The 25,983-nt window shown below is 39.7% G+C and overlaps 1 protein-coding gene across 2 annotated transcripts in view; it reads right to left on the bottom strand.

Moving 5' to 3' along the window:
- Positions 1-880: 880 nt before the first annotated feature.
- The window catches only part of ATRNL1 (attractin like 1), a 619,481-nt gene continuing 594,378 nt past the window's right edge, over positions 881-25,983 (bottom strand). For both annotated transcript variants that reach the window (XM_044439583.1, XM_044439591.1), the window contains exon 29: positions 881-3,757. In XM_044439583.1, the coding sequence (XP_044295518.1) occupies positions 3,633-3,757 (125 nt within the window). In that variant the 3' untranslated portion in view covers positions 881-3,632. The remainder of the gene's footprint in view (positions 3,758-25,983) is intronic.

The following is a 25,983-nucleotide window of genomic DNA, read 5'->3' as shown; positions in this document are numbered from 1 at the left end:
AGACTGAAGGCTAGATGCAGCCACTTCTATGACTGCTCTTGCCAGTGGACTCTATGATATTTCCATACCTACAATAGTAAAATGGTGAACCTGGGTCCAGACAAATGGATAAGTCATGATGAAGCATGGAAGCCTTAGATTAGATCATTGACTTTCTCCATGGGTTCAGAAAAATAATTCTACCATGCAGATACTCTGGAAATGTGTTCAGGAAATACAAATGACCCATAAGAGTAAGATTTCATCATGGTTTCTAATGTCATATAAACCCACCCAAGCCATAGTCAACCTTTGCCTCCCAGTCAATGACTGTATTCAGACTACACACGAAACCACCAATTTAAAAAAAATAAAGAAACATGGTTGTTTGTCCAAACCCAGTTATGACGATATACTATTGGGACTTACTGTGGTTGTCAAACATGAAAAGGCAGAGGAGTTTGTTCCAGGGTATTTCCTGTCATGATTGCTGGTTGTGCAATCTGAACTTGGAGAATACAACCCATCATCGTAGAAAGCACAGAACAAGAGAGCTGCTTCACAAGAGTTTGTTATCAGAAGAGTGTCTTTCATGACTAACTGATCAGGGTTCCAAAAATAGTCAATCCCTGAGCAATCACAAGGTAATAAAGAGGTCTTGCCATTTATTACTATGATTTTAACTATCAGTTACTATATTTACTTTAGATTATGACCTAAGGCATCATTATCTTCGGTCAAGTGTTACTGTCAGCAGTATAATTCCTTTTAATTGAACAGATGTGAACATTTGGATCAATATAACTTGTTCATAGAACAGTGCGTCATAGATGTTACATAGATAGTTGTTCAAAAATATCTGTCTACTTGGAGATAACACAAACATGTTGGATAAACCATGAAATGTACAGCCATGTCTTTTATTTCTCTTTTGTCTTTCTTCAGATAATCATCTTACTCATCATACATGCCAATTCTAATGACATTTTAAGCAAATCAACATTACAATGATAGGAGGGTTTTCTTTATTTTTTTTTTAAACAAAACACATAAGGACCCTTGTCAGAATTACAAAAGTTCAGTAATTGATAATTTTGGACATTTTTTGCCCTAATTCTGGAAGAGCTCACATGTAAATAATGTCTGGTAAGTAGACTTACTGACATGTAAGTCCTTGCGAAACTGGGTCCTTTGCTTTAGAATAATAACAAAGTGAGGTAATAACAGTCAACAAAAATTATCACACTGTGACAACATAACTTTAGCATAAGGATTAGTCTCCTTTCGAGATGTGAAAATATTCCAACAATCATGCCAGCATAATTTTTCAATGTGCAACTAATCAAAACAGTAGAGCAATCATGATCAAATGTAACCAAATGATCTTGGATGAGAGGGAACTACATACTGTACATCAGTTCCTTTTAATGCATTTAATTTCTTTCTTTTGCATACATTCAGTCCTCATCCAAATTAAGTAGTTAAATGATATTACAAAAGAAACACTATCAACTCACAAACAGGGCATTATTACTGCTACTGCACCACCTTGGCATGCAAGTAACTATGTAGTCAAAGTGTAAACAGTGAAATGTCTTCCCCTTCCTGAAACAAAACAAACATGAAAAATGCAGGTATAACAGTAAAGAGCAATTACATTTGTATAGCTTTCATAATTGCCACACGTCCACCACATAGGTACGAGTTTATACCACTGTGGCCAATTCACATATTGGCAGCTCTGTAAACTAAGAACTGCTATTTTGCCCTTCCCAGGAAGCTCTGCGAGACGACCAGGCTATGTAATCTGTAATCTGGATGGTGTAATTGGCCATTTTGGGTGCAGACCAACTTTTTAAAAAGTGTACACTTAGATCCACTGAAATGAATGAGATTAAATAGGAGCGTTAAGTACTTAAGTTGCACTAATCTCGCTTAATGTCTGGTTTAAGGAGTTTGAGTCAAAATATCCATGTAGTTAATCTGCTGCCATCCTCTATCCATGACTTTCCCACTAAATGTAATGGGCTACTTTGTTTCTTTTGATTGTGTGAACCAGATCAATGGGTGGGATCCACAGATTCATGGGCAGGGTCCCCCTCATACTCAGAGGGCTGTTTCAGAGGATTGGGGACTCCCCATAACAACATAACAACAGCAGGTTGTGTGGGAGATGGAAGACGAAAAGAAAAAGTGTCCAGAAATGCCATGGCCCTCTATCAGTGGTTGTCTCTGCCAGACTGTAGGCCCTTTCCTGAACAGGAAGAGCTGTTCTGCATATGGAAGGTCTCCTCCTTCAGTGGAAGGGTTGCAGTGGATCTAATTCTATGTAAATAATACAAAGCAGGGGAGCTGCTTGATAGTTGATCATTTTCCTTTCAGATCTCTAGACAATTTCCACGTAGCTTTTGGCCAGTATATGGCAGCTTTGTGCCTGTCCACACAGAAATGCCATTTCAAGAGCCCTAACCAACAAAAGTGCTCCTAAGGTCAGGGACACGGGACTTTTAAAAATGTGGAATGAATAGGAAGAACTTTGCATCTTCTATTAAGAGGACGAGACTTACTTGTAACAGTTTTGATAAACAAGTCAATGTGGCCAGGCCAACATCAGGGCAACAGTGATTATGGCAATGATTTTAAGGCTGCAAAATTTGTTCCCAGACTGAATATGCATACGTCTATTGGAATTAATGGATGTTATTCCTAAAACTACATTTGACATTGGCCTTTGTTGTGACATTAGTGAGATGGAATCAAATGTACTTCTGCACAGGAATAAAACGTTTTGCAATTTTGCCCTCCTGAGCTTTGCAATTTTAAAAATGGCTGCTGCCCAAAAAAAAAAAAAAGTGGATCTTGGCTGCTGGTCAGGCTTTTCCATGCTCAATCAGCTCTTATAATGAGTCAGTTGGCTGGCAAGGAAGTCAGGCATGGACTTTTTGCTGCATTCCCCATTCTGAATTCTTATGTTGTAGATTTTAAAGTCCGTTCTTCATCCTGCTTTATCTCAGACAGTTGTAGGTCCTTTGGAAGGCAGAACTCCTTGATTTGCATAAATGTAGGTTTCTAGTCATTGAAATAAATGTGTTTTTGTTATATTTGTCTCACTGAAGCATTTTTTCCCTTAACTGCTTACCACCTAGTTTAAATTCTGCTGTCATATCTGGGCATTGATAATAATATTTATATCTCTAATAAAGCAAATTCCTGCTTTCTTTAAGTGTGTGTATCTTAATGCTGATCAAGCTGAGAAACTGAATAACCCATTACTTCTAGCTATATAATGAGTCCTTTAGAATTACTTTAATTTTCAATGATATATTTCCTTGCTATAAAACAATGTACAGTCTCTTCCCAATATTTTTTCCTGATATGGGTAACAACAGTTGTTTTTTCTGTCATTACCAATGTCAGAACCTTTTCCTGAAGTTCATCGGATATATTCACATTTGCCCATCAGGATGATCAGGTTTGAGGGCACAGCTGGAAGGAGCTGTTAATCCATCTGCCTGGTGTGTCTTACCGTCATCCTTACTGCCATTCAGAGGTTGCCTCCACAAAAACTGAGGCTGTAATTTAGCTTACAACAGAAGCTCTTTAAAAAAGAAAGAAAAAAACATTGCAGAATATACAAATGCATTCTCTGACTCTCAGACGCAAGTCCCTTGACGTGTTGAAAGGTGATGCTTTCGATTTCTGACTCCCAAGCTCTTATCTTTACATTCTGAGGGCTTCTGCTGTGAAATGTCTATCAGTGCACTTGCAATTGCCAATCCTAGAAGAAGAAGAAAAAAGAGTAAGAACAATTGAATGGCCTGCTGTGAGACAACTTACCTGCCTTTTTTTTTTTTTTTTTGCTTTACTTTGCTTCCAAATGAGAAGAGGTGTCCCTAACTCCACTAAAGGCATTGTCTCCAGAAACTAGCTCATGAACAATGCCAGCAGAATCACCATGACTCTTGGATCAGAAAGAAAAGAAGTGCTAAGTAAAGAAATCGTAGTAGGTAGAGCATCTACTATCTTCTCTGTGTGTTGCTCAGCCAACAGGTGCACATGAATTTATCTTTAACAATGCTGCATGATACATCAGTGAGAAGCGATCACAAAGATTTCACAACTGCAAATACTAAACAATATTTGTGGATTCTGGCTGTGAATTGTAACAGTGTGGTCATAATTTATTCTTCAGTTCAGTACTGTGGCCTTCCAACATGTATACATACGAAAACAGACATGTCTGACAAATAGATTATTTGTATTTCTATACTGTTTTTCCTATATCAACTTCTGTGTAGCAACATAGATGTATAGAAGACAAAAACCAACATGTGCAAATCATGCTTTAATGCGACTCACAGCTCAATATGTTTCAAAAGTGACCACTACCTCTCAGTTAAAAACATTTAAATAAGGTGTTGAATCTTTTTCAGACAAAGGATTCAATTCCATTTCAGAGAAACTTTTGGCAGCTATATTCTAGAGGTGGATCTGGTGGAAGGCAATATAGAAAGGCCCCAAATCTTAACATTTTACCTTAATGTTCTTGCTAAGCTTAGCAGAGGCATTTCAACCTTTTAGAATGGGGGAGGAAAACTGTAGAAAAATCAGTGATGGTTAAAAGAAATATGGTGGGACTAGGAGAGACATGGCCATGAGGGAATTCCAAGGGCCACTCTTGGCAAGAGTCCTGCCGTCCTGAGGGATCTGAGGTCCTGCAGTAGGGATGTGAATGAATGAAAAGGCTGCTTTTAATATATACTCTTCCAGGCGCCACAAGAGTAGAGTAACTTGGGAGGGAGGGGGGAGGGAGGAAGAACAAGAACAATATTCCATTCATGCTCACTTTTCCTCTAAGCTTTTATCCCCTTCTCAGAACTAATTCTTCAGACCAAACTACAGAAACCCAGAGTTACCATGATCCACAAGAAGCTCATTCTTGCTCACCAGGAATCTATCCACCCTAGGAAAAGCTGGGGCAGGCATACTCTTCATTTTCCCTTTGCCTCTGAATATGAGGAGGGTTGTCTGGATTTTAAGTCACCTAGGAAGGCCTCAGCAGTTATAGGCAGCCTATATATGTGTGCATGTGTGAATAAATGAATAAATAAATAAATATTGGTGGATGATGGGAATTACCCTGTTGCTGTTGCCAGACCATTTCCTTCTGAAATTTGGTTTCATAGTGTCAGTCCCTCTGTGGAAGGGTGTGGAACTCATTAAGATGGTCTGCCCTATTAGACTTATGGAATCAAAAGGATTCCTGGATACTTTCAGAGATTTTCCTGTAGTGACAGATCGTGATTCCGTTCAGGCCACTTCCACAGTGGCAGGGTGCAACACAATGAATTCTGAGAGTCCTGTTTGGCACTGTGGAACCTGGAGCAGTGAAGATGAATGGTGCCTAAGTAGCATACAACTTGTCCTGAAGATGACTGAGCATGCATACAAGGGCCTAGTCATGCTGACTGTGAGTGGTGAGCAGGAAGTAGCAAAGCCTTACTTTGTTGCCCCTTTTGCAGCCCCAAGTAACCATCTAGCTGAGTTTTTCCGAATGGTTTGAGTTGCTGTGATTTTATCCAGTGAACTCACTCCTGGAAACTCAAAGGCTCACTGTGATGAATTTCCAGGATCCAATTGTTCACCTTCCTGTGGACTTGAACACCACTAGTGACAGAGCATCTGCTGAGGAGTCCAGTGCATTTTCTTACCTTGTTTTCTGGTTATGGAGACTGACAGCTGGACAAGATGCTTACATCTGTGCAACTCATCACATGAGATCTGTCAGACAGCTGACATAATGATCCAATATACTATTTAAACGTTATTAAATGATCTGTCATAGAGGACAGTCCTAACTTGGTGCTAAACATGTAGCAGAGTTGGCGCCAGGTGGTCCTTAGTAGGAGCTTGTTCCATAACTGGGGAATAACTTGTTTATTTGATGTTAAATGGGAAGTAATAGGAGGTGGTGTGCATTTGGGATCATTATTAGCACTTTAGTTCATAAACACTTTCTCCCTGCCCAGAAAAATCTGCCTCTCTTGGAAGTTGCTGCTTAGCATAGGATGGAAGCTGTCACTGGCACCTGTATGAGTTTCTGTCCTGTGCCAAATAGAGGGTTTCAGGTGGGGCGATCTCTCCTAGGGCTGCGGCATGAAGAAAAAGTTAATACATTTCCCTGAGCACTATAGCTCTAATCCTTAGCATGCACTACTAAACTGTGTGCTGAATGTAATGTGTAGTTTGGCCTTATCCTCTCCTTACATTGATAGCCAATGTAGTGGTTAGAGTGCTAAAAAGGGAGTTGGGGAATCCAAGTTCTAGTTTCCACTCAGCCATGAACCTAACAGAGTGGCTTTGAGTCAGTCACAGACTTTCAGCCTAATCTAACTCACAGATTGTTGCTGTGAGGATAAGATGGAGAAAGGGAGGACCATGGAAGCTAACTTGGGTTCCTTGCAAGAGGAAGAAAGGTGATGCATAAATGTCGTATAAATAGCGGCAGCAACAACAGTGTTGTAATCCTATCCATGAGTTCAGTGAGGCTTATTCTAAGTGTATATAGGATCGTAGCAGAAATCTTATATTCCATTTGCTATAATCCGAAGAGATGTGCTGGGTGGGGGTTACAACCTGGATCTCCTGCGTCCCCGGTTCAGCATTCTAACCACCACAACTCACTTTAAGGTGCATTAGGATACCAAAAATGCACAAGTCTCAAAGCTGGACTATTCAGAGTATTGAAGACTGCTTTGTCCTAAAACTAGAATTAATTCTAAACAAGGTATGGATTTGTAGCCCAGGTAAAAAAGCCCAGTCCAGACAGAGGAACACAAGTTGATCAAGGCCAAGGTGCTCCAGTGTCAAAAAGCTTGAAAGTTTTTCTTTTGGGGGTTTACCCTGCAAAATCTGAGGATTCCTGGTATGTTTGCATGTGTGTGTTTCCATATGGCCCATTCTGGCTTCCTTTGTGAAGTACCTCTTTTCAAGTCTTGGCTCCTAACTTTGTACTTGTTTTGAAAATATAATCTGATTCCCATATGCATGGCTATAGCCCTAGACTGATTTCCCTAGATAATAGTCTCTGTTTGTTTTTTCCCAAGTTTCCCATTTCCTAAAGTATGCTTAGTTCTGTTCTTCTTATTCTGCATAACAACAGTAGTATTTAAAATACTGGGACATGGTAGGCTGCTGTTAAAGTTCCAATAAAATCAGGTCACTCCAACAGATCATTTTTCAATATGTCATACAAATCATCCGATGAAATTCACTTACTGTGTTCTCTAGGCCCAACACACTTCCTTGTTATCAAAGCAATGCAATTAACTGAGGGAACAATTCATTATTTCAGGCTGATGGTCTAAAAGAATTTCATTTACGAAGTCAAAATGATGCACAGATGCTGCCGGCAAGTAGAATTTACATCAAAATGCAACCAAAGAGGTGATAGAAATGCTGGGACTTAAATTTTTATGCTTTACCTTTATTTAATGGGATTTGTTTCCAAATAGTTAAGTTAATATTATTGGCCAGTAATGTAAATCCTATGATATCGAGCATTTGTCACCTCCCCACCCCGGTTTCATGGCTTCTTTAATTTACCTTCTCTTCATGCCTTCCCCTTTTAAAAAAGTCCTTTCTCCTGAGCTTATAGCTCCAATTTCTTCAGCTCTGCAGCAAGAGCAGTGTAGAATCAGCGTGATTCAACACCAAATCAGAGAAGCAGAATTAATGAGTCACCTGCACAGGGCCACAGGCTTCTTTGTGATCTAACGGCCTAAAAATTCCACAGTCCATTTTGCAATGAGATCTGTCTGATCAGTTCTAGCTTCGCAAAAGCGGTGCTGGTTATTTCTACAACTTTTACTTGGAAAGCAAGTGATAGTTTCTTTTAGTAACACACCATTAAAAAGATTGGCCAATTCAGTATGTCAGCGGAAGTGCCATTGTTACTATTTTAAAAGACAATGTTATATGCACCACGAACAAAGGGAAAACAATACTAATTTGGTTGTACAAAGAAGAACTATAGTCTTCTCTAAAGGCAATCTAAGGGTAATAGTTGATCCTCCAACAGTGAATGCCTAACCATAAAATTACTGGTGTGTGAGTTTTTTATTTTTAACAATTATGCAGCACAATTAATAAGTACAGAAATAAAATGTACCACATCAAAGCAGATTGCTTTGCAAACTGGGTGCAATTGGAGTGCAAGTGCAACATTTGAATTTTACATTTGAACAATAGACTCTGAAAGTGGGTTCATTCTGTGATCTCCTTTGCTTTCCCTCCCAAACTTTAGCAAAAGCAGGCAGTACGATAAATTTTAATTTTCAGCAAAGCAGCTTCATTATGCGTGAAAGGTTAATTGCAGGCTTAAATGCAGTTTTGGGAACAGCACATGGGTCTGTGGTGAGCAGAGCAGCCCGTTACTGAAGGCAGGCTACTATAAACTGTTTGCCCCGCTGAAATGTTTTACTACCTCATTTACTAACTGTCTTCTTTTACTGCTTGTATTTGTAGTTCTTTTAAACCTTTAATAGCTACAGTTTTATTTCACTGTAATCAGATTTAAATAGAAATACTCAGGCTGGGATGTTTAAATGCTTTTCCCCCTTGTTGTTGTCAATAGCTACATCCTAACTGAGGCAAGGCCATATTATTTTCCAGAGTAAGGAAGCAACATTTCATACTTCATTCCTATTTGCCGGCTGGGAAATTTAACCTTCCCCTTCCCCTCTACTGTTCATTTTAATTAACAATTTATCAAGTTCACACTTTCCCTTTTGTTAAACTGAAGGGTGTTAAAGATGACCTGTTGGGTTTCGTTAGCAACACAACTGAAATGCTGTTTTCCCATTTTAAAACTATATCATGCAAGATAGCATTCTGGATAGATAATGTAGATTAAATTACACATTTTTTTCATACTGTTATGCAGACCCTTAACATTCACAATACAAAACCAACTATAGTAGAGACACACCAGTTTGGACCTCTTGTTTGCTTAGCAAAAATTAAAGAAGTTGACCATAAGGTCATGAAAAAGTTAAGTGAAATTTGCCGCGCAGGCAAGTTCAAAACTGGAAAGATGGTCCCCATAAAGCCCTTTTCAGCCTTTCAGCATTGCTGCAATTTCCTTTGTTGACTTTTCTCAAAGCTACAGAGCAGCCCAGTCAGTGGACTAAAATGCATCTGCATTAGGGCAATGAACTCATTACTCAGTATATTAATATAAGAGTTTCCCATGCCTGTGAAAGTTAATGCAAATGATTCCAAACAGTATTAACACCTACGGAGAAAATGATGGGAATTAGAATGGAGACTCTGTGGCTAACGAAGATCACCATAGAGCTCAAGGAGTGCATCTTCATTCTTATCTCATCAGTACTATGGATAAGTACACACTGGCCATTTTTTTGCCCTGTCATTTATTATAACAGGTTTAGTGCACTAAAACACTCAGTGGGTACATATGAAAATATCCTGGTTCATCAACTCTGAACCATTTATAACAGCTTGAGCACTATCCTAATATGATGCCACAGTTTCCACTTTTGCTAACCTTTGTTTATAGACATTAACTTGGCTTATACTCATTATTCAGGGAGCGGACATTTATTGAACCTGTCATAAACTGCAGTGGAATGGAGATGTTCAAAAAAAGTGGCCTCCACTATCTTTCTCTCTCCTCCCCCATCTCTTTACTCACTGAGACTACCCTGGAAGCACACCCACACCTCCTTATTTCCCATCATTCAGATCTATGGTTCTCCATTGCTTTAGTCAATGTCCGGATGATTCATCCGCTAATAACATTTTTTCATTTAAAAGCCTTAACTCTTTTGTTTCACAGTCCATATTACACCGGCATTGTTCTTTTACTTCTTTTCCTTCTTTTACCTCCTTCTTTTCTCCTTTCTTATTCTCCTGTTCCTGCTGCTCCCCTTTTTTGGTCCCTGATACCTCCTTTGCTAAGATCATCTCTTTCTTTTCAGCGCTGCTTTTCTGGTAGGATATGGAAAAGCACATGTGTATAAGTGATGATATTAGCCATAAGCCCATTGAATACTAATACTAATGTTATTAGCCACAAGCCCATTCATATAAGCCACAAGCCCATTTGATCATCAGCAGGTCAATGCTATTTACTTTAAAGGGTCAGCACTGCATTCAGTAGAACTACTTTGTCCTGGACAAAAATCATTGTGACTCAGCTACATGGAAGTAGCTGTCACCACAGCTGACATACCTAAATCTGTAGCAAAACAAACATTCTCTCTCTTACAGGCAATTATGTTGGTAGGGAATCATGCACAAAAGCATCTTCAAATAACATTTGGAAACAAATTTGGAAAGCTAAATAGATCTGTGTACAGCAGCTACCTAACATTGCACCTAGCTTCTTAAAAATCCAATTACACAGACTTCTTATTTAGCATAGATATTTAATGCATGATAGATCTTTTCCACCCAAATAATCAGTTTCCTTTTTAAAGTGTGTCTACTCATTAATAGTGAGTCAGTTAATCATAAGAAAACACACCACTACATTCACAATGCTGTTTGTCATTCTAATTTGTTTTCCAGAAAACTCTAATTCACTGATTTGCAACTTCACAAGAATACAGTGTAGTATGTTAATCACACATGAAACTTGTTTGATCTTCAAGGCAGAACAGAAAGCCCCACTGCTGAAAATACCTTACTGAAAATGCTGAAGCCTCTGCAAGATTAGTGTTTTGTAGTTTTCTGCATTTGACTCTCTTTTCTGATATTAAATCAGTGTCAACATGGATAGTTCAGTAAGAACTGGAAGATTAGAACTTAAAGAGATACCAGCTGTAACTAGGAAGTTATGACTTCTGTCACTCTATTCCATGCAATTCCACAGTCGGTAACCTATGACTGGAATAAAGTTTACCACATGTGCAGACCTATACATACAAATGTTTTAATACACAACTCCAGCAGAACTCAGAATTTCTTTTCATTGCTTTTGTGCAGTGATTTAAAAATAGTCAAATGGACATATAGTTCATTTGAGAGGTTCAACACATATAGAAGAACACGGTATCTAGATTTGTACATCCTTTACTAATATTTTTTGAATAAATGTTTTATGCTTTTTTCAGAAACATACAAAACTAGGACATGTATGAACCACTTACAGTTACTGATATAGTTCCAGGCACTTACAGTTCCAGTTCCAGGCATCTTTAGCCTGGAAATCTCACACTGTTATCTCACATGCAAATCAGAATGAGCTCCTGACATAGAATGTCATATATCTCAAACACAGTTCTTGTTCTTCCAACACAAGTTCAAGTTTCAAGATAGTCCTTGAAACACAAAATTTAGACCGTTTTACTCACTTCTATTTCTTCTTCAACTTAGTCAATTAAAGTCAAGGCTTCTCTGTGTGTGCGTGTGTGTGTGTGTGTTGCACAGAACCCTGAGTTTTAAAGATCTGAATTCTAAATCCAACCTATTGGGGGTAAGTTATTCTTAGCCTCAATTCCCTATCTGAAAAGTGGGACTACTATGGGTACAATGATGCAGTGAGAGTTCATGACAATGTATTAAATGCTGTGGAAATGACCAGTATTATTAAATAGGATAGCAATGGAAACATTCCTTTTGTAGGAAAGGCCAGAGAGCTTTGTAATGATTTCACTATTCCTTTAAAAAGCAAGCAAGCAAGCAAGCAAGCAAGCAAAGTGAAATTAATGATACTACTGTACAAACCTGATCTTTGATGCTGTCCCTTACAAAATCCTGCAATTTCCAAAAAGGTTCATGGTGATTTATTGTCACTTCAAATAGATGCCATATAATAGGGAAAACCTGCTCAGTCTGACTAATGATCAAAGTATCACCCTTTTTGTTGTTGATATCTTGGCTGGGCTTGACAGCCTCTTGAAAACAGCTTAGAGAAGGAAGGAAGGAAGGAAGGATGGAAGGAGAGAGCGCACGAGAGAGAGAGAGAGAGATCTTGAGAGAGAGAGAGAGATCTTGAGAGATCTTGAGAGATCTTGAGAGAGAGAGAGAGAGAGAGAGAGAGAGAGGGAGAGAGGGAGAGATCGGAAACATTAAAGTCCCATTTGGTTTTGCTTTGGATATGTCTTGACTTCCTGTTGCAACCTATTTAGACTGCCTTTATTTTAGTTCAAAATTCCCCATATCCCTTATTTCACTGCCACGTCTGTTGCAAAATCCAGCTTTTTCATAGGTCTCACTTGCAGCTAAGGATGTGAGAAAAGCATTTGTATGTCTCCCTGATTTTGTTTTCCATCTCAAGATCACCAGGTCTTCCTTGCATGTGTTCCAGGCTTGGGGACAGTAGCTGGTTTCTAGTACTAAATTATTTTGGAGCCTGGACCGCTCCGAAAAGCAGATTTGTGCGGGCATCTTTAGGTTTTCTTGTCCCTCGGACACTATGGCTTCTCTAAAGCACAGAGCAACAGCTCCTCTAGTATTCCCTTTGCTCTTCCTCCTATATACCTAGAGATGATGTATCCCACTGTTTCCCCCATTCCACCAGGTTCCAGTTATGCCTCAATATCTAGGTTCTCTTTTGAAAACAGGCATTCCAACTTTCCCATTTTGGCTTGGAGTCCTCTAAGCATTAGCATAGAAACACGTATACAGAACTTCCTTGCAAAATGTATATTTTGCTATGGCATTAAGACATCTTTGACTAGCGATCATGTTTCATCATATGCATATAGCCTATTTCCTCCCTATCTCTAAATAAGCAATTGTAAATATTTTCATCTTCATCCCCTAATGATGATTCAAGGATCTCCTTTGCAACTCCTATCAGTTACACCCCCATTTTAAAGTTAAATATCAGCAGTCTAATTCCATTTAGTGTCGTACAGCATGTGAGGCTCAATTCATTTAAAAATATTAATAACAATAAAAATATATAAATATATAAATAACAACAACATCGTCTTCAACAAGAGAAAACAAAAACCCTACAAACACAACTGGTACATCCCTGCACAGGAACCTTGGCTACATAATAATTAACTTTCCATTGCCTTATTCTTCTTAACTTCTAATATGCTTCCTCTCTTCTAGACTACCCCTTCCATCCAAAACTGCATTAAGTTGCATGAAGATTTGATACCTTTCCCTTTTATTAATATGTAGTCAATAAACAACCCCCAAATATCATTAAACTCATTCTTATTTGTCAACCTCCTTTTCACCTTAATTCCACATGTTAATTAATCATTAACAGCTATAGTCCAGATTTCACTATTTGGAAATCTCATTTTTCCTTCCAGTTTTTGTTATTATTAATCTTGCTGCAGTTACTAAATTTGTTATTCATTCTTTAACATCCATTTCCATTTATTTTAATAAAATATTGACAATAAAGCAATTTCAGGTTCTGCTTCAATTGCTGAATTCAATAACTTACTGATTCCCTTAAAAACCATATGGGGCTCAATTGCTAATGAGTATGAGTGCTGTGAATGCTGTGTGTACCCACCAGGAACTTGAATTCAGGATCATGACAAAGCAGACCAGAATCTGGGGGGCAAGCCCAGGGAATTGGATGGATGCCCACTCCCAGATGGCTTCTTCACACATCTCTAGTTCTATTTTGGTTCAAGTGAAGACCATCCCACTTCTCCAGCCAGGATTGTCCAAAATGTTCTTCAGTGCCTAACAAATTTGAGCTCTCCTCTCCACATAACTATCTCATCCATGCACTGAGGCACCTCAGCTTCTCCTGCCTGAATGGCTCTATATGTGCAACAGAGAGCATTTCAGAGACAGTCAGGCTTGCTGGTTCTGGATTTCATTCTCCTAACTAGTAATGTCAGATTGCATTCCAGGACTCACAACTGATTTCCCATGTCATTGGCACCAACGTGGACCATGATTTCACCCCAACACTATCTACAAAGCTATCTAGATGGTAGGTGATATCTACAACCTTCACAGCGGGCAGGCAATTTACCAGGAGGCAACCACCACAAACAAAGCTGACTGTGTTTTAATGATCGCATCACCCACTCTCACAAGCACCCCACAGCCTAGAAGCACTTGCTTGGCTTGCAGAGATATTTGTTTGCTAAATTCAAAGCAAGAAAAAGTCTCTAGTAGAATCTTGTAGGACTAAAGACTAGAGACTTGTGGTACTTGTGGTACCAGAGACTTGTGGGAAAAGATGTTCCATGTGTCATTTGCCACTGAGAAAGAATTACCAGAGTCAAGTCTCATAGATGCCTCCTTGTATGTCTGTAGAACTAGTCTGCCCCAATACAACTATCTGGATATGTATATACTTGTAAAATAAAACAAATAGTTCTAATTCAACCACAACAACTGGGTAAAAGCAGGAAAATCAATGTTTGCATGGTGGGAGAAGAAGCACTCCAACTGGCCATGGTGATGGGTTTCCAGCTGACTGGTTATCCACTATTAGAGTAGGGAAGGTTAAGGTACCACATCCAGCCCAAAGTGGTTCCCATCACACTATAGCACACCCTTTTTTGCTGCCACTGGATCACCAGTTTTGGTTACACTGCTGGCAACCTTCACGGTGTTTCTTTTCTACTGCACTGTTGAGTCTTATTTCTGAGTAAACATGCTTAAAACTGCACTGTGCTCGGTATTGTGCACCACAGCTTAATTCTCTGTAAATATGCAGCTGGTATGCAGATGGGGACAGAAATATTTCTCTCTCTCTCTCTCTCTTGGTGGGGAAGTCTTCACCGAGCTACATAAAACTGAGATGCGACTTAGGTGTGATGTACATTACAGTGATACTTGCTCTCTGTTGCTTTCTCTGGCTTACTTATGAGTAAGCATGCATAGAGATGCTGCACATGTAAAGAGGCTTTCAGCTATTTCAAATTGTGTCCTTCAACTGTTTCTTCTTTCTGATTAATGCTTGCTGCTTCCTCTGCTTTTGCAGGAAAAAAAAAAGCATGATTGCTTAAAAAAAGCAAGAAAGGCTAACACCTAAAAAAATAACCACAGATTTGTGTGTGGTGGCACTGATAAAGAAAACAAACACAGCAAGATGCTGCAACACGAAGGCCATGCTCACAAAATAGCATTCCTGCTAATGAGACTGGGATCATTCTGCAAACGCATGGTGGAAAGTAACCCGTGAGGTGCAAGCAAGTTATATGGCCAGTGAATGTCCTGGAAGAAAGCTGTGCCATCACTCAGAGGACCAGTTTGTGAAGGACTGCATGGCTGCAGCAACATCTCTGCCAGCACTTGAGAAACCGTAGTCATTTGACAGTATCAGCTTGTCTCAGAAGATAGTTTGTGAAAGAATCCAAAAAATGGCGAAAGGCACTGCAATGTCACTGACAGGCTTTGCTTCCGAGTTTGCCTTCTTCTTATCAGTTGCTGATGAGTCAACTGACATAAGCAATATTGCCCAGCTGAAAATGTGTGTGTGTGTGCAATGTCACCATGGTTGGAAATGACAGCAATTGTTTTTTCCGTCCTATCCCCCCACTTTGAAACTACTTTTTTTTTTTTAGCAAATATGATCTTACCATTTGTCCCCATCTACCATGCATGATACCAATTAATTCAGAGAGTTGGGGCTGCCGAACAGTCACTATTTGAGAAAATCAGCGGTGTCCCTATGGATGGAGTGTCAGCTATGGTTGGGACAAGAGACTAGGGCCCTGCCTGAAAAGAGAAAAGATCTTGCCTCAGATGGATCCTGGTGGCTTGTTGACATATCACTGCATCATTCATCAGGAGACTCTTTGTGTATTGTCCTTGAAAGCAATCATGCGCCATGCATTAAGTTTATCAAAAATAGGACACTAAACTGCCACTAGTTCAAGGAGCTATTGACAGACCTTGAAACAGATTATAATGATTTGGTTCATTACTATGAAGTGTACTGGCTTGGGAAGAGGAAACATGCTGAAATATTTCTGTACCCTAAAGAATGAAGTTAAATTCTTCATGGAGACCAAGAAAAGCGCAATGGCGTTATCCAAATTAGCTGTGTGACCTAGAAATCCTGATAGGCACTGCTGGGTATCTTTCAGAGCTGAATCAGAACCTACAAGGCCTGTGCCAAGTGGTGTTATCACTTCTCAGAAATAGAAGACCCTAAGCCAAAGTTAGGTTTGTGGAAAACACCATTGAAAAGCACCAACACAGCTCATTTTGCAAGCCTTCCTAAGCAAGAACCAGAGTCAATGGCAGAGGGCACGGCACAGCATGCATTCTTTTTGCCGTACTTTTCAAAACCGAAGCAGGTAACCTACCAGAAGAATTTCAACATGAACTACAAAGCAGTGGTAAACTGATGGCGAAATATAACATGACTACTGTTGAGTTCTAAGAGTGTGTGTGCACCCACTGAAGAATTTCTAGTACTAGCGAGACATGTGCTTACAATTGCATCTCTCTTTGGAACAGCCTACCATTGAAGAACAGCAGTTCTCAATCCTCTGCCTAGCCAAGAACCAGCTTAATTCTAGATCAACAGAGGATAATTTGAAAAGACAGCTGAGAGTGGCAATTCAACCAGATATTCCAAAACTTGCACAAGAGAAGACCACCGTGGATGTCAACAAGCAAGAGTATGACAGAAGAAGCAGATCTGAAAGTCATTCCCACTAGATTACTGCTTTGACTTTAACATGCCAATAGCTACGTTGAATTACATTGGCAAATATTTACAAAAATTTTAAAGATTTCAACTGGATCTTTATGTTTTGTCTGTAGCTCTCTCTTTTGCTTTTGGCCATATTTGGAATAGGCCCCTGAGAGCTTTTCAAGATTGGAAAGGCCATTGTTGAGCCCAAGAAGGTTTATCACCCTTTCTCTAGAGACATAGGGTTGAGAAGTAAGATTTCTGAAAAGGAAAGGGAAAAGCAAGATGCTAGTTTGACACTGTGGCAAATTAATTTGGAGGGAGAATGTTCAGGATTGCGTCACAAATATTTTTAATTTACCTTGCTTGTTTCCTGCAAGGAAAAAATCTGTAGTTGTTTGAAAGCTAACTCAGTCATACCTAGAAGATGTATCCTACTTTGTGTTCTGGGATAATCATAACAGAATCAGCAAAACAGCTTCTTGTTTTATATGAACAGGCAGCAAATTCAACATAGTTACCAATCAACAGCTTGACTATTTAATAGTGTCAGTTTAGAATTTAGTTTCATTCCTGGTGAATACTGATGCCTGGAGAAAGTCCTTCTAAAGCTTGATTTGAATATTGAATAGATTGGATGATCATGGCAAAAAGAAGCCATGGTGGGATCTTATCTCCATGTATTGGAAATGTACCACATGGTTTGCCAAATTAGCCTTGCAGTGTGCCGCTTACAAGTATGTGGCAGGGGTGGCTTCAAAACCAGCCCAGAACCCAGGGTTTTTTAAGGATTTGTAGGACACCTTTGGGTTCAAATGAAATGGTAAGCTGGCAAGCCAAATTGCATGGCATACACTCAACACTTATGCAGAGTTGAGGAAAAGAAGCTTTGATGGTTTGTTGTGCCCAGGATCATCAGAACCCAGCCACTGTAACAATAGTTGGCCCTCTGCAATCATCTAGCATGCTATCAAGTTTGCGTTTCCTAAACTTGACTTGTATCTGAGCATAGTGCTGCAGTTCTGAAAGAGGCTGCATGATGGAACTCTTGTATTTTGTATTCTAGAGCCATATTTTCCCTTACTATCCATAAACTTTAGTTGGTGATGAATATCTTCATGAAGACAAATTATTATGGAGGTGTATTGAAATTCTGGTACACTGGTTTAATCAAAAGTAGATATTCTGTTCTATCTGCAGTATATACCCATAATGTGTTCCAACTTATACATTGCATTCTGCGAGGCTCAGTAAGTACAGGAATTGGAAACTTTTTTTCTCTTCATTTTCTTTTTTCTTTTTTGGCTAACATTCTGCAGCAATACATCATTGACTTTTTCCTGTAAGCCATTTTGAAAAATTTGCCTACAGTTAAGTGAAATGTTTTTGGTTATTCAGTATCCTGCCGAATTCAGCAATTAAATCAACATTGCATCTGTGATTAGGATCCCACCAATCACCGTGATAAATAATTGATATTTGAAATTTAATTCAAGATTAAGTCAGTTTTTAGAATTCTGAAGGCAGATTGCTGTGTGACACCTTCAGACCTCCAAACATTTGTGATATATTGTTAAACTGCAGAGCAACCAGTAATATCAGACACTTTGAGGGGGCGGGATGAGAGAGAGAGAGAGAGAGAGAAGTAAAACTCTTCTTCTCTCAACTGATATACCCTCCTCTCAAATTTTGGCTAGGTCCATTAGCAAAGCTAAACGCTGATTTTACTTAGTCTTGTAGGAATGGATAGGCATTTACTTCTAAATTTTGAGTTGCAAGAATGTTTTCCATCACACAAGCTAATGTAGAGAAGAAATCTTACATACAGTGTTGCAGACTCATAAATAATAGGAAAAAGTTGGGCCCTCACATTGACAAATTATGAAGGACATTTTGCTTTTGACAAATGGCACATGCATCTTTTCAAAGCTGAATTTTTCTTCTGTATCTGCCAATGGTATTATATATTCAGTCTAGTGTAATTCGAAGCCATAAAATGCTTGAGAGCCGTTCCTCATTTATCAACTTTACCTTTATCACCCAATGAAGGTGTTCTAAAGTTTTCTTTTCTGAATTTCTTGTATTCCTATTTTGTAGCAAAGAGAATTATTTTTGTTGCAGCATAAACTTTAAGACCGAGCACAGTTTGTTGTTTCTATAGAACAGAAGTACTTTCATTTTAGCATCACTTGCTTCAATCCAGAATGGTAGCTCGATAATACATTAACCATTGTAATGTAGTGAAAGGAAACCCTTACTTCATGGGAGAAAACCTATTCACTCCATTTTTCTAATGGCAGTCTGTAATCTTAGCTTTACAGAAATGGAGTTGACTAGATCAGATCCAAACAGCAACAGCAGCAGAGAAAAAGAGGATGACCTTGATTCAAATCTGCATAGAGCTTTGGTTGCTATGCTGAATTCCAAGTAAAAAGATGATAGGGGAGGCCTTGTTATGACTGAAGAAACCCTTTGGATATACACTCATTTGCCTGCAAAGCATTCCCTGTCATTGAAATAAAATGAGAATGGAGCAGATTATATGCTCAGAACTACTTGGGGAGCTTGGCCCAGATAAACCCCCACCCAAGTTATTCTCTTATCCTTTCTCTCTTTCTCCTCTCTTTGCCTTTTCCTTACGCTTCCCTATGTGTGTTCCAACAAACAACATCTCAGGGCTTTTGATTACACAAATGTTCGCAGAGTACTGTATTATTATAAACCATGCTTCTAGTCCAGAGGGAACCCTTGCCGATTGCATGCTAATATTTTTTTCTTGTCTTCTTGTTTCTTAACCTCATTCTTTATTTTGAAATGCAAAATTATTGTAAACACGTTTTATGGCAACCATGAAACCCACTTTTAAATATTTATGTTACTTGTCCTTTTTCAATTTAGCCACTAAGTAATTTTCCTCTTAGAAAAATCAAAGCAAAACAAAAGCAAAAAAAAAAAAAAAAAATGCACATTCCTTGCTTGCAGTGAGAAAGATACAAAGGAGTCTTCACATCTGAGAGACACTTTCTATTTTCTCCTTTAATTGCCTTCCTTCATTAATCTTAATCCAAACACAGATTTATTCCATCTACTCGGAATGGCCTATGCGCTGTGAGTTACATTTTGCAGTTTGAAAAGTTTGGAGCTCCTGCATGTACACTGGATCCTCCATAGTCAACTTTCATTGTCTTTATTATTTCTTGTTACTGAAATTTATAGATTTGCTGCTAATGATGGTTTTCTACTGATCCAACCCATTAATGGATGAGGTTCCTTCACTGAACCCTATACAAGGTCTTATGCAGGCGCATGGGTCCACATGCCCACCTCAACCCCAGTGGCACCACCCTGCCTGCTCCATGCTGCCTTTTGGCACTGGTAATTTGGGGTTCCCGGCTATGGGGAGGATTCCAAAGGCGTTCAGCTACTTCAGACCTTCCCAGCAGATGCAGAAGTGGAGATGCTGGGAGAAGGCTGCTATGCATGCCCCATTACATTTTATGCTCACAAGCTCAAGAAATAGAAAATAATTGGGTGTAAGCCACTCAATGTTACCAGTCTTCATTGAAATTGGAATGTATGCTTCTGCTTTAGGGATTATTTTCAAGACATATTGATTTGATAACATTTTGCACCACCACAATATTCTGTGCTCTTGGGAGGGCTAAAAGCATTTTCTGCTTAGCATTTCAAATTGTGTCCTAATTTAAATGAGATTTCAATTTTATGTTTATTTCTTCAGACTTCACATTTGCACTAGTCCTTTATTAGCCCAAGTACACAAAGCAGAGAAGCTGTGCTTGGCAGTGAAAATAAATATTGAGTTAGCATACAACCCCATGTATTCAAAAATGGTGAATGAATATAAGCCGATTTATTTTCTCTTGTCCCAGTCCAAAGATAATGGCCCTTGCTGACACAAACATTTCAGAAATACTTAATTCATGTCCTGTACCTCCAAAACAAGCCCCCAGTAACCACATGTCTATTGCACTGAAGGGCAGGCCAGAGCCACCCCACCCTCGCAGGCCTGGATGTGGACAACAGCATGACACTTTATATATCATCTAATGTAATGAAGCTAGTGAAATACTGTACCAGTTCTGTATATACTTAGCAAAAAAGATTAATTTCCCAGTAAGTTTAGACTGGAGCCTTGTGCAGTTGACTGTGTAGTGTGTGTGTGTGTGTGTGTGTGTGTGTGTGTGTGAGAGAGAGAGAGAGCGAGCGAGCGAGCGAGCGCGAGCGGACTGTACCAGCTGGCCCAGCCCTCTCTGTCTACCTAATCTCATCAAGATACAGGCCTCCCCTCATACATTTGAAGGTACAGAGGCTTTGGCTGCACAGTTTGTACTGTGACAAGTGGTTGGCACAGATTGTACAAATTATACTTAGCCCACATGAATCAAAGTGCTAGATTTTATGGGGACTGGCCAGCTGGTACAATCCCATTTCTTTCCAGACATTTCATACAGACCTATTCATCTCTACAAGGCTTCTGTGTTGCTTTTAAGTAACGGAAAGTATCATGTAGAACAGGGCTCTCAAACTCGCGGCCCGCGGGCCAATTGCCGGGATGGGCGGGGCACGGGGGAGGGGCCCTGTGGCCTTCAAAGCGCCGGTGCTGCCCGGGCCGGCTGTGGGATGAGCGGCCCCCCACCACCACGGTGGTGGAATACTTGCTGCGGCCCAGCCTCACCCGGACTGCCCCCAGGTAAGTTGAGTTTGAGACCCCTGATGTAGAACTACAGCAAAGAAGGACTGTTAAAACCACTGGTATGGGAACATTGGACAGAGATACTAATATGCTTCCGTGGTGTGAACACTCTGCATCTGGGTGCCACCACTGAAGAGGCCTTCTCCTTAAAACAACTCACCTTTGCTCATTCAGCAGGGACACCTAGAGATGTGGAAAAAACTGCAATGGACTCAGATTCAGGTGAATGTACAATACATTCTGCAGTAGACCAGCTTTTCCTAAGCTATATGGGTTCTACAGACTTGCAGATTTTTGTTTACTTTCCCTAATTTTATGAAAGTTTCATGATACCAAAATACAAAAAGTAAAAATGTAAATCCCCACGCCCACAGACTAATATGTGGATTTGCACCTTTTGGGGGGTTTGCACATTTTTGAAAGTGCAAATGTACATCAGTGCATACAATTGCATTTGCCCAAAACTGATTCCATCAACAGGCAGACAATGAATGAAGACACTTGAAAATTCACCTGAAAATATCACATAGAGATATAACGCGTTTTATAAAGTCCACATATTCCAGGGAAGGATATCTCAAAATGGAGAAGCCAGACACAACTATTGCATTATTCTTATATTTAAAGTACTTTATACACAGTATTGGTGCCAACACTGTTAGACCTTTAGTTGACAGAATACCTTGTTGTCATTAATGCACATAAAGTTTTTCCCACAAATCCTGAGTTGCACTTTTAAAATCAATTTAGATACTTGCACTAGAGAAAGCACACTCATTTTCACTTGTCACCATTATTGATGGTATATTGATCCGCAGATTTCTCCTGGCAAGTAAAATGCATTAACTAAAGTACACACAAAGCTAGATAGAATGATCTGATAATAAGAATTGATGAGCTGGTCTAAACCTGCCCTGGGTTCATGTAACTTTTCAGGGCATAATCATAATACATCCAGAAGGTTCAAATCAGTTGAGTTCAATGTGAAATCCAGACTTTTCAAATTCTTCCTGTACCCCTAAGCTGAAGATTTCCCTTCTGCAAGCCTGAATGATTATCTCTGTTGGACCCCTTTTGGCCAAAGTCTGTCATGAGGGAATTCTTCCAGGCCCTTTGTGGATTCCCCTTGGGTCTCAGCAGAGGAGAAAGGGGGCTTATTTTTCACCCTGTTCCTTATACTCTTCTTTCTGTGCTTTGCTGCAACAGCAGCTGGTACAGACATGAAGTGCAGTCTTTCAACTATGGTGAGCAGGTTTCACAGGTGTCACCACCCCATCTTATCTGAGGTATGACCCATCCACAACTGAAACATGTCTGCCCCATGCCTTAGCCAAAGGTGCCACTTCTCCTGAATGCTGCATGAGTTGCTCTGAGCAACTGCAGCCAAAACATGATCTGTCATGTCAAGTGAGCTGTGGGGCCAGTGGGTCCAGTATGGGAGCTTTGGGGTCACACCCCAGACATAAGTTCAGATTGCTTGGGACTGCTGCCTAATACCAGAAGCATTCTTAGAATCCAGTGGAGAAAGGCAGCAGACCCAGTCATCTGTTGTCATGGAAAGAAAACAAATTTTTTAGGTGATCTGATTTATTACTGTTGAATCCTTTGCTGCAAAATGGGTGGGATTTTCTGCTTCAGGTACCAAAATCACTTTTTCAGCCTTGGGTACTATGCAAGTATTATGGATATTCTGACTTGCAGTGCATGACAGAGGGTGGGATGGGGGTTGATCTTTCACTTCATGTCAGCAGTAAAACATTTTAGCCAAACATTTGTCTAATGGTTTTCAAAAATGAAAGGTTTCCCCAACAGCTCCCCTTTTGGTGTAGCTTACTGGGATAATACCCAACCACCCCAAACCAGTGGGATTGTTTTATCGCCTTGCAGCTTCAAGGACTGCAAATGCAGTCTCTCCCTTCCCATAACGTTCAGTATCATGATTATTCTAAATAATGTTATAACATCACACAGCTCACAAGAAGAGTAAAATCAATAAACAAATAGTAATAAAGATAAAGTCAACAATATGCAAATAAGCAGAGGAACAGAGAAAAGTAGCTGAAAGAACTATGACCACCAATTAACCAGCCAGCCCACCATACAATTCAGCTTAGTGTCCTCAAGTCGCTTGGCTGAAAGCACATGTTGAACTACATACACCGAGATTCCAATCAGAGGCCCTTTCTAGCTCCCAACATTTGGCAAGAGAGTAGCACGGAGAGGGGCTTTTCAGGGAATGCTGATGGGGCTCTGGCTTTCAATGCTCTCTGTGGAGAGGTTTGCCTGCTGCTCATTCTGAACTTTTTTACAGCACTAGGCAAATAAATTATTTCCTTAGGCTTTTTAGCTTTTAATTTGCATTGATCTGTTTTATATGGATGCTGCTTTTAGAGAGTTGCTGTTCTTAGCTCATTTTATGTATTTGTTATTTTACAGTATTTAAATATGGTATTTTGAATCACCTTGAGAATGTATTTGGAGGCAGGGTATAAATCCATATAATAAAAATAGGAGCTTATTTTTTGCAAGTGAAGACTTATCAAATGTTATTCCATTTCTAACATAATATTCACAACATGGAACATGCTATCTGTTATGTTTACACCAGAACGCTTGTTGCTAACTTGTGAAAACAAGAGCTCTAACTGTTATTCATTGTAAGTAGGAATTGTGTATTCATTCAGCAGAAATTAAAGAGTGATGAGAACTGGAAGAGTAACACACAATGAAGGGAACAGATGGACTCTATTGTGAAAACAAATTATTTTTAAAATAGTGTGGACAGCTCTATTAAAATTCAAACTATGCTGTTTGACTGATTTCAGGTTGGGTGAATGGTACAAGTTTAACTTCTGTTCTTTGCATCAAATCATTTCATTTCATTTGAGTATCTTGAATATACAAATCACTTTCTCAAGAATGACCCAACAGCAAGCCAACCCAAGTAGGTACTTGGGGCACTGCAGTATTTAGGGTGCCAATTAATCAATATACAACTGGAGAAGTGAACTCTCAGGATTCCTTTCAATACCTCAGGGGAAATACAGATGCAGAGCTTGAATCATTGCCAGAGCTGGGTTGTAGGCAGCAGCCTGTAACAACGAACTGGGAGTTGGGACTGCACATCAATCAGGAGCACAGGAGAAACCGGAAGGTAGGATTGGAGAACAAGTCAGGAGTCAGGGCTGAATATCAATTGTGTCAAGATCTCAGTGGCCAAAACCAGAACAATGACTACCTTATTTTCAGGATCAGATCCAGGCCCTGCTGGAGCTCTCAGTCTACTAAGAGTAAAGCTTTTCCCTCCAGAACTGTCCTCAACTACACAGGTCCTCCTGTTTGCTGATGTACCTGCATCCTGCCTGACCTTCCTGCTCCTGCTCCCTGCTGCATTTCCGGCATCTTGCTTTGTATCCTGGCTTGGCATGTAGCCTCAGCAGCACAGGTTCTCCTATTAGCTTTAGTGTCTGTACCTTGCCTGACCTGCATCCTGCCTTGCTGTTTGCATCCTGCTATGCCATGTTTCCTGCCCAGTTATCCTGCCTCAAGTGCCTGCATCCTGCCTTTTCTGTGTATCCTGTCCAAGGTACCTGCACCTCTGTTTGTCTTCCTGTTCTTAACCATTGGCTTGTTCATGACCACATCCTGCCAGAAAAGTACTTCTGGTTTCTGATCTCAGCCTACACCAGGACCAGAACTTGCACTTCACTATTGGACTTGTCTTGAAACATTGCATTTAATTAAATCTTATATTAAACCTTACTATCTCATCTCAAGTTCTGTCGCCCTGGTCCCAGTGCCTCTGTCTGGCCCCTGGCCACCTGCATCTCAGCCCAGGACTCTAACATGTTGGGCATTGGAGCATATAGATGGTTACAAATACTCATTTAATATTTTTTGCTTAAAACATAAGCACCATTTTGCTGTATAAAAGAGTAGCATGTGCCCAAGTATATGTAAGGACAGCAAAATCAAACTCTAATTTTATTTCTGTAATCAAGACTATTTGAGTAATTTAAACTGTGCAGTTACACATGTTCAGAGTATTTCTTCTTTTTTTATTATGGTTGTTAATAGGGATATTTTTGTGGTCTGCATCAGAAAAATAGAAGCAGTTGCAGAGCACAGAACAGTGTTGGCAAAGTGATGGGCAAAAATGTCAGATGTATGTTGCTCAGTTTAAGTGAGACACTTGACAGTCTAAAGCAGGTTAGAGATATAAGACCATGACATCCAGGGTTTGAAATTACCTAGCTGCACTGCAGCTCTTATGGCCAGCTTTAACAGGATCAGTCCAGAAGGTTTTAACCTGAGAAGCTAGAGGAGCAAAGGGCTGTGCTCAGTTGTGTGTAACGCACAATCCAGAGGCTTTCATCCCACTACAACACTCAGAAGGATTCTAGAGTATACCTCTCATTTTCGGCAGTGCAATTGGTTGCATCTTTTCCATACGTTATAAACTACCGCCTCTCCAATCTATAGCAATGAGGAATAAGAATTTCTGATTAAGCAATCATGCTTTTTAAGGGATTTGAATAAAGTGCATTTGATATTTGTCCCCAGTTTGTAGGCTAGATTTTTAAAACATTGTGCATGGAGGAGACAGGGATGACATGAATATATAGAGGGAGTTGTTAGTATGAAAGCATTTCTTTTCCTCATAAAGAAAGGCATTTATCATTCT

The sequence above is a fragment of the Varanus komodoensis genome, unplaced genomic scaffold, assembly GCF_004798865.1.
Source record: "Varanus komodoensis strain SLA01 unplaced genomic scaffold, ASM479886v1 scaffold1, whole genome shotgun sequence".
NCBI lineage: Eukaryota > Metazoa > Chordata > Lepidosauria > Squamata > Varanidae > Varanus > Varanus komodoensis.
This window is presented reverse-complemented; position numbering and strand designations above follow the sequence as displayed.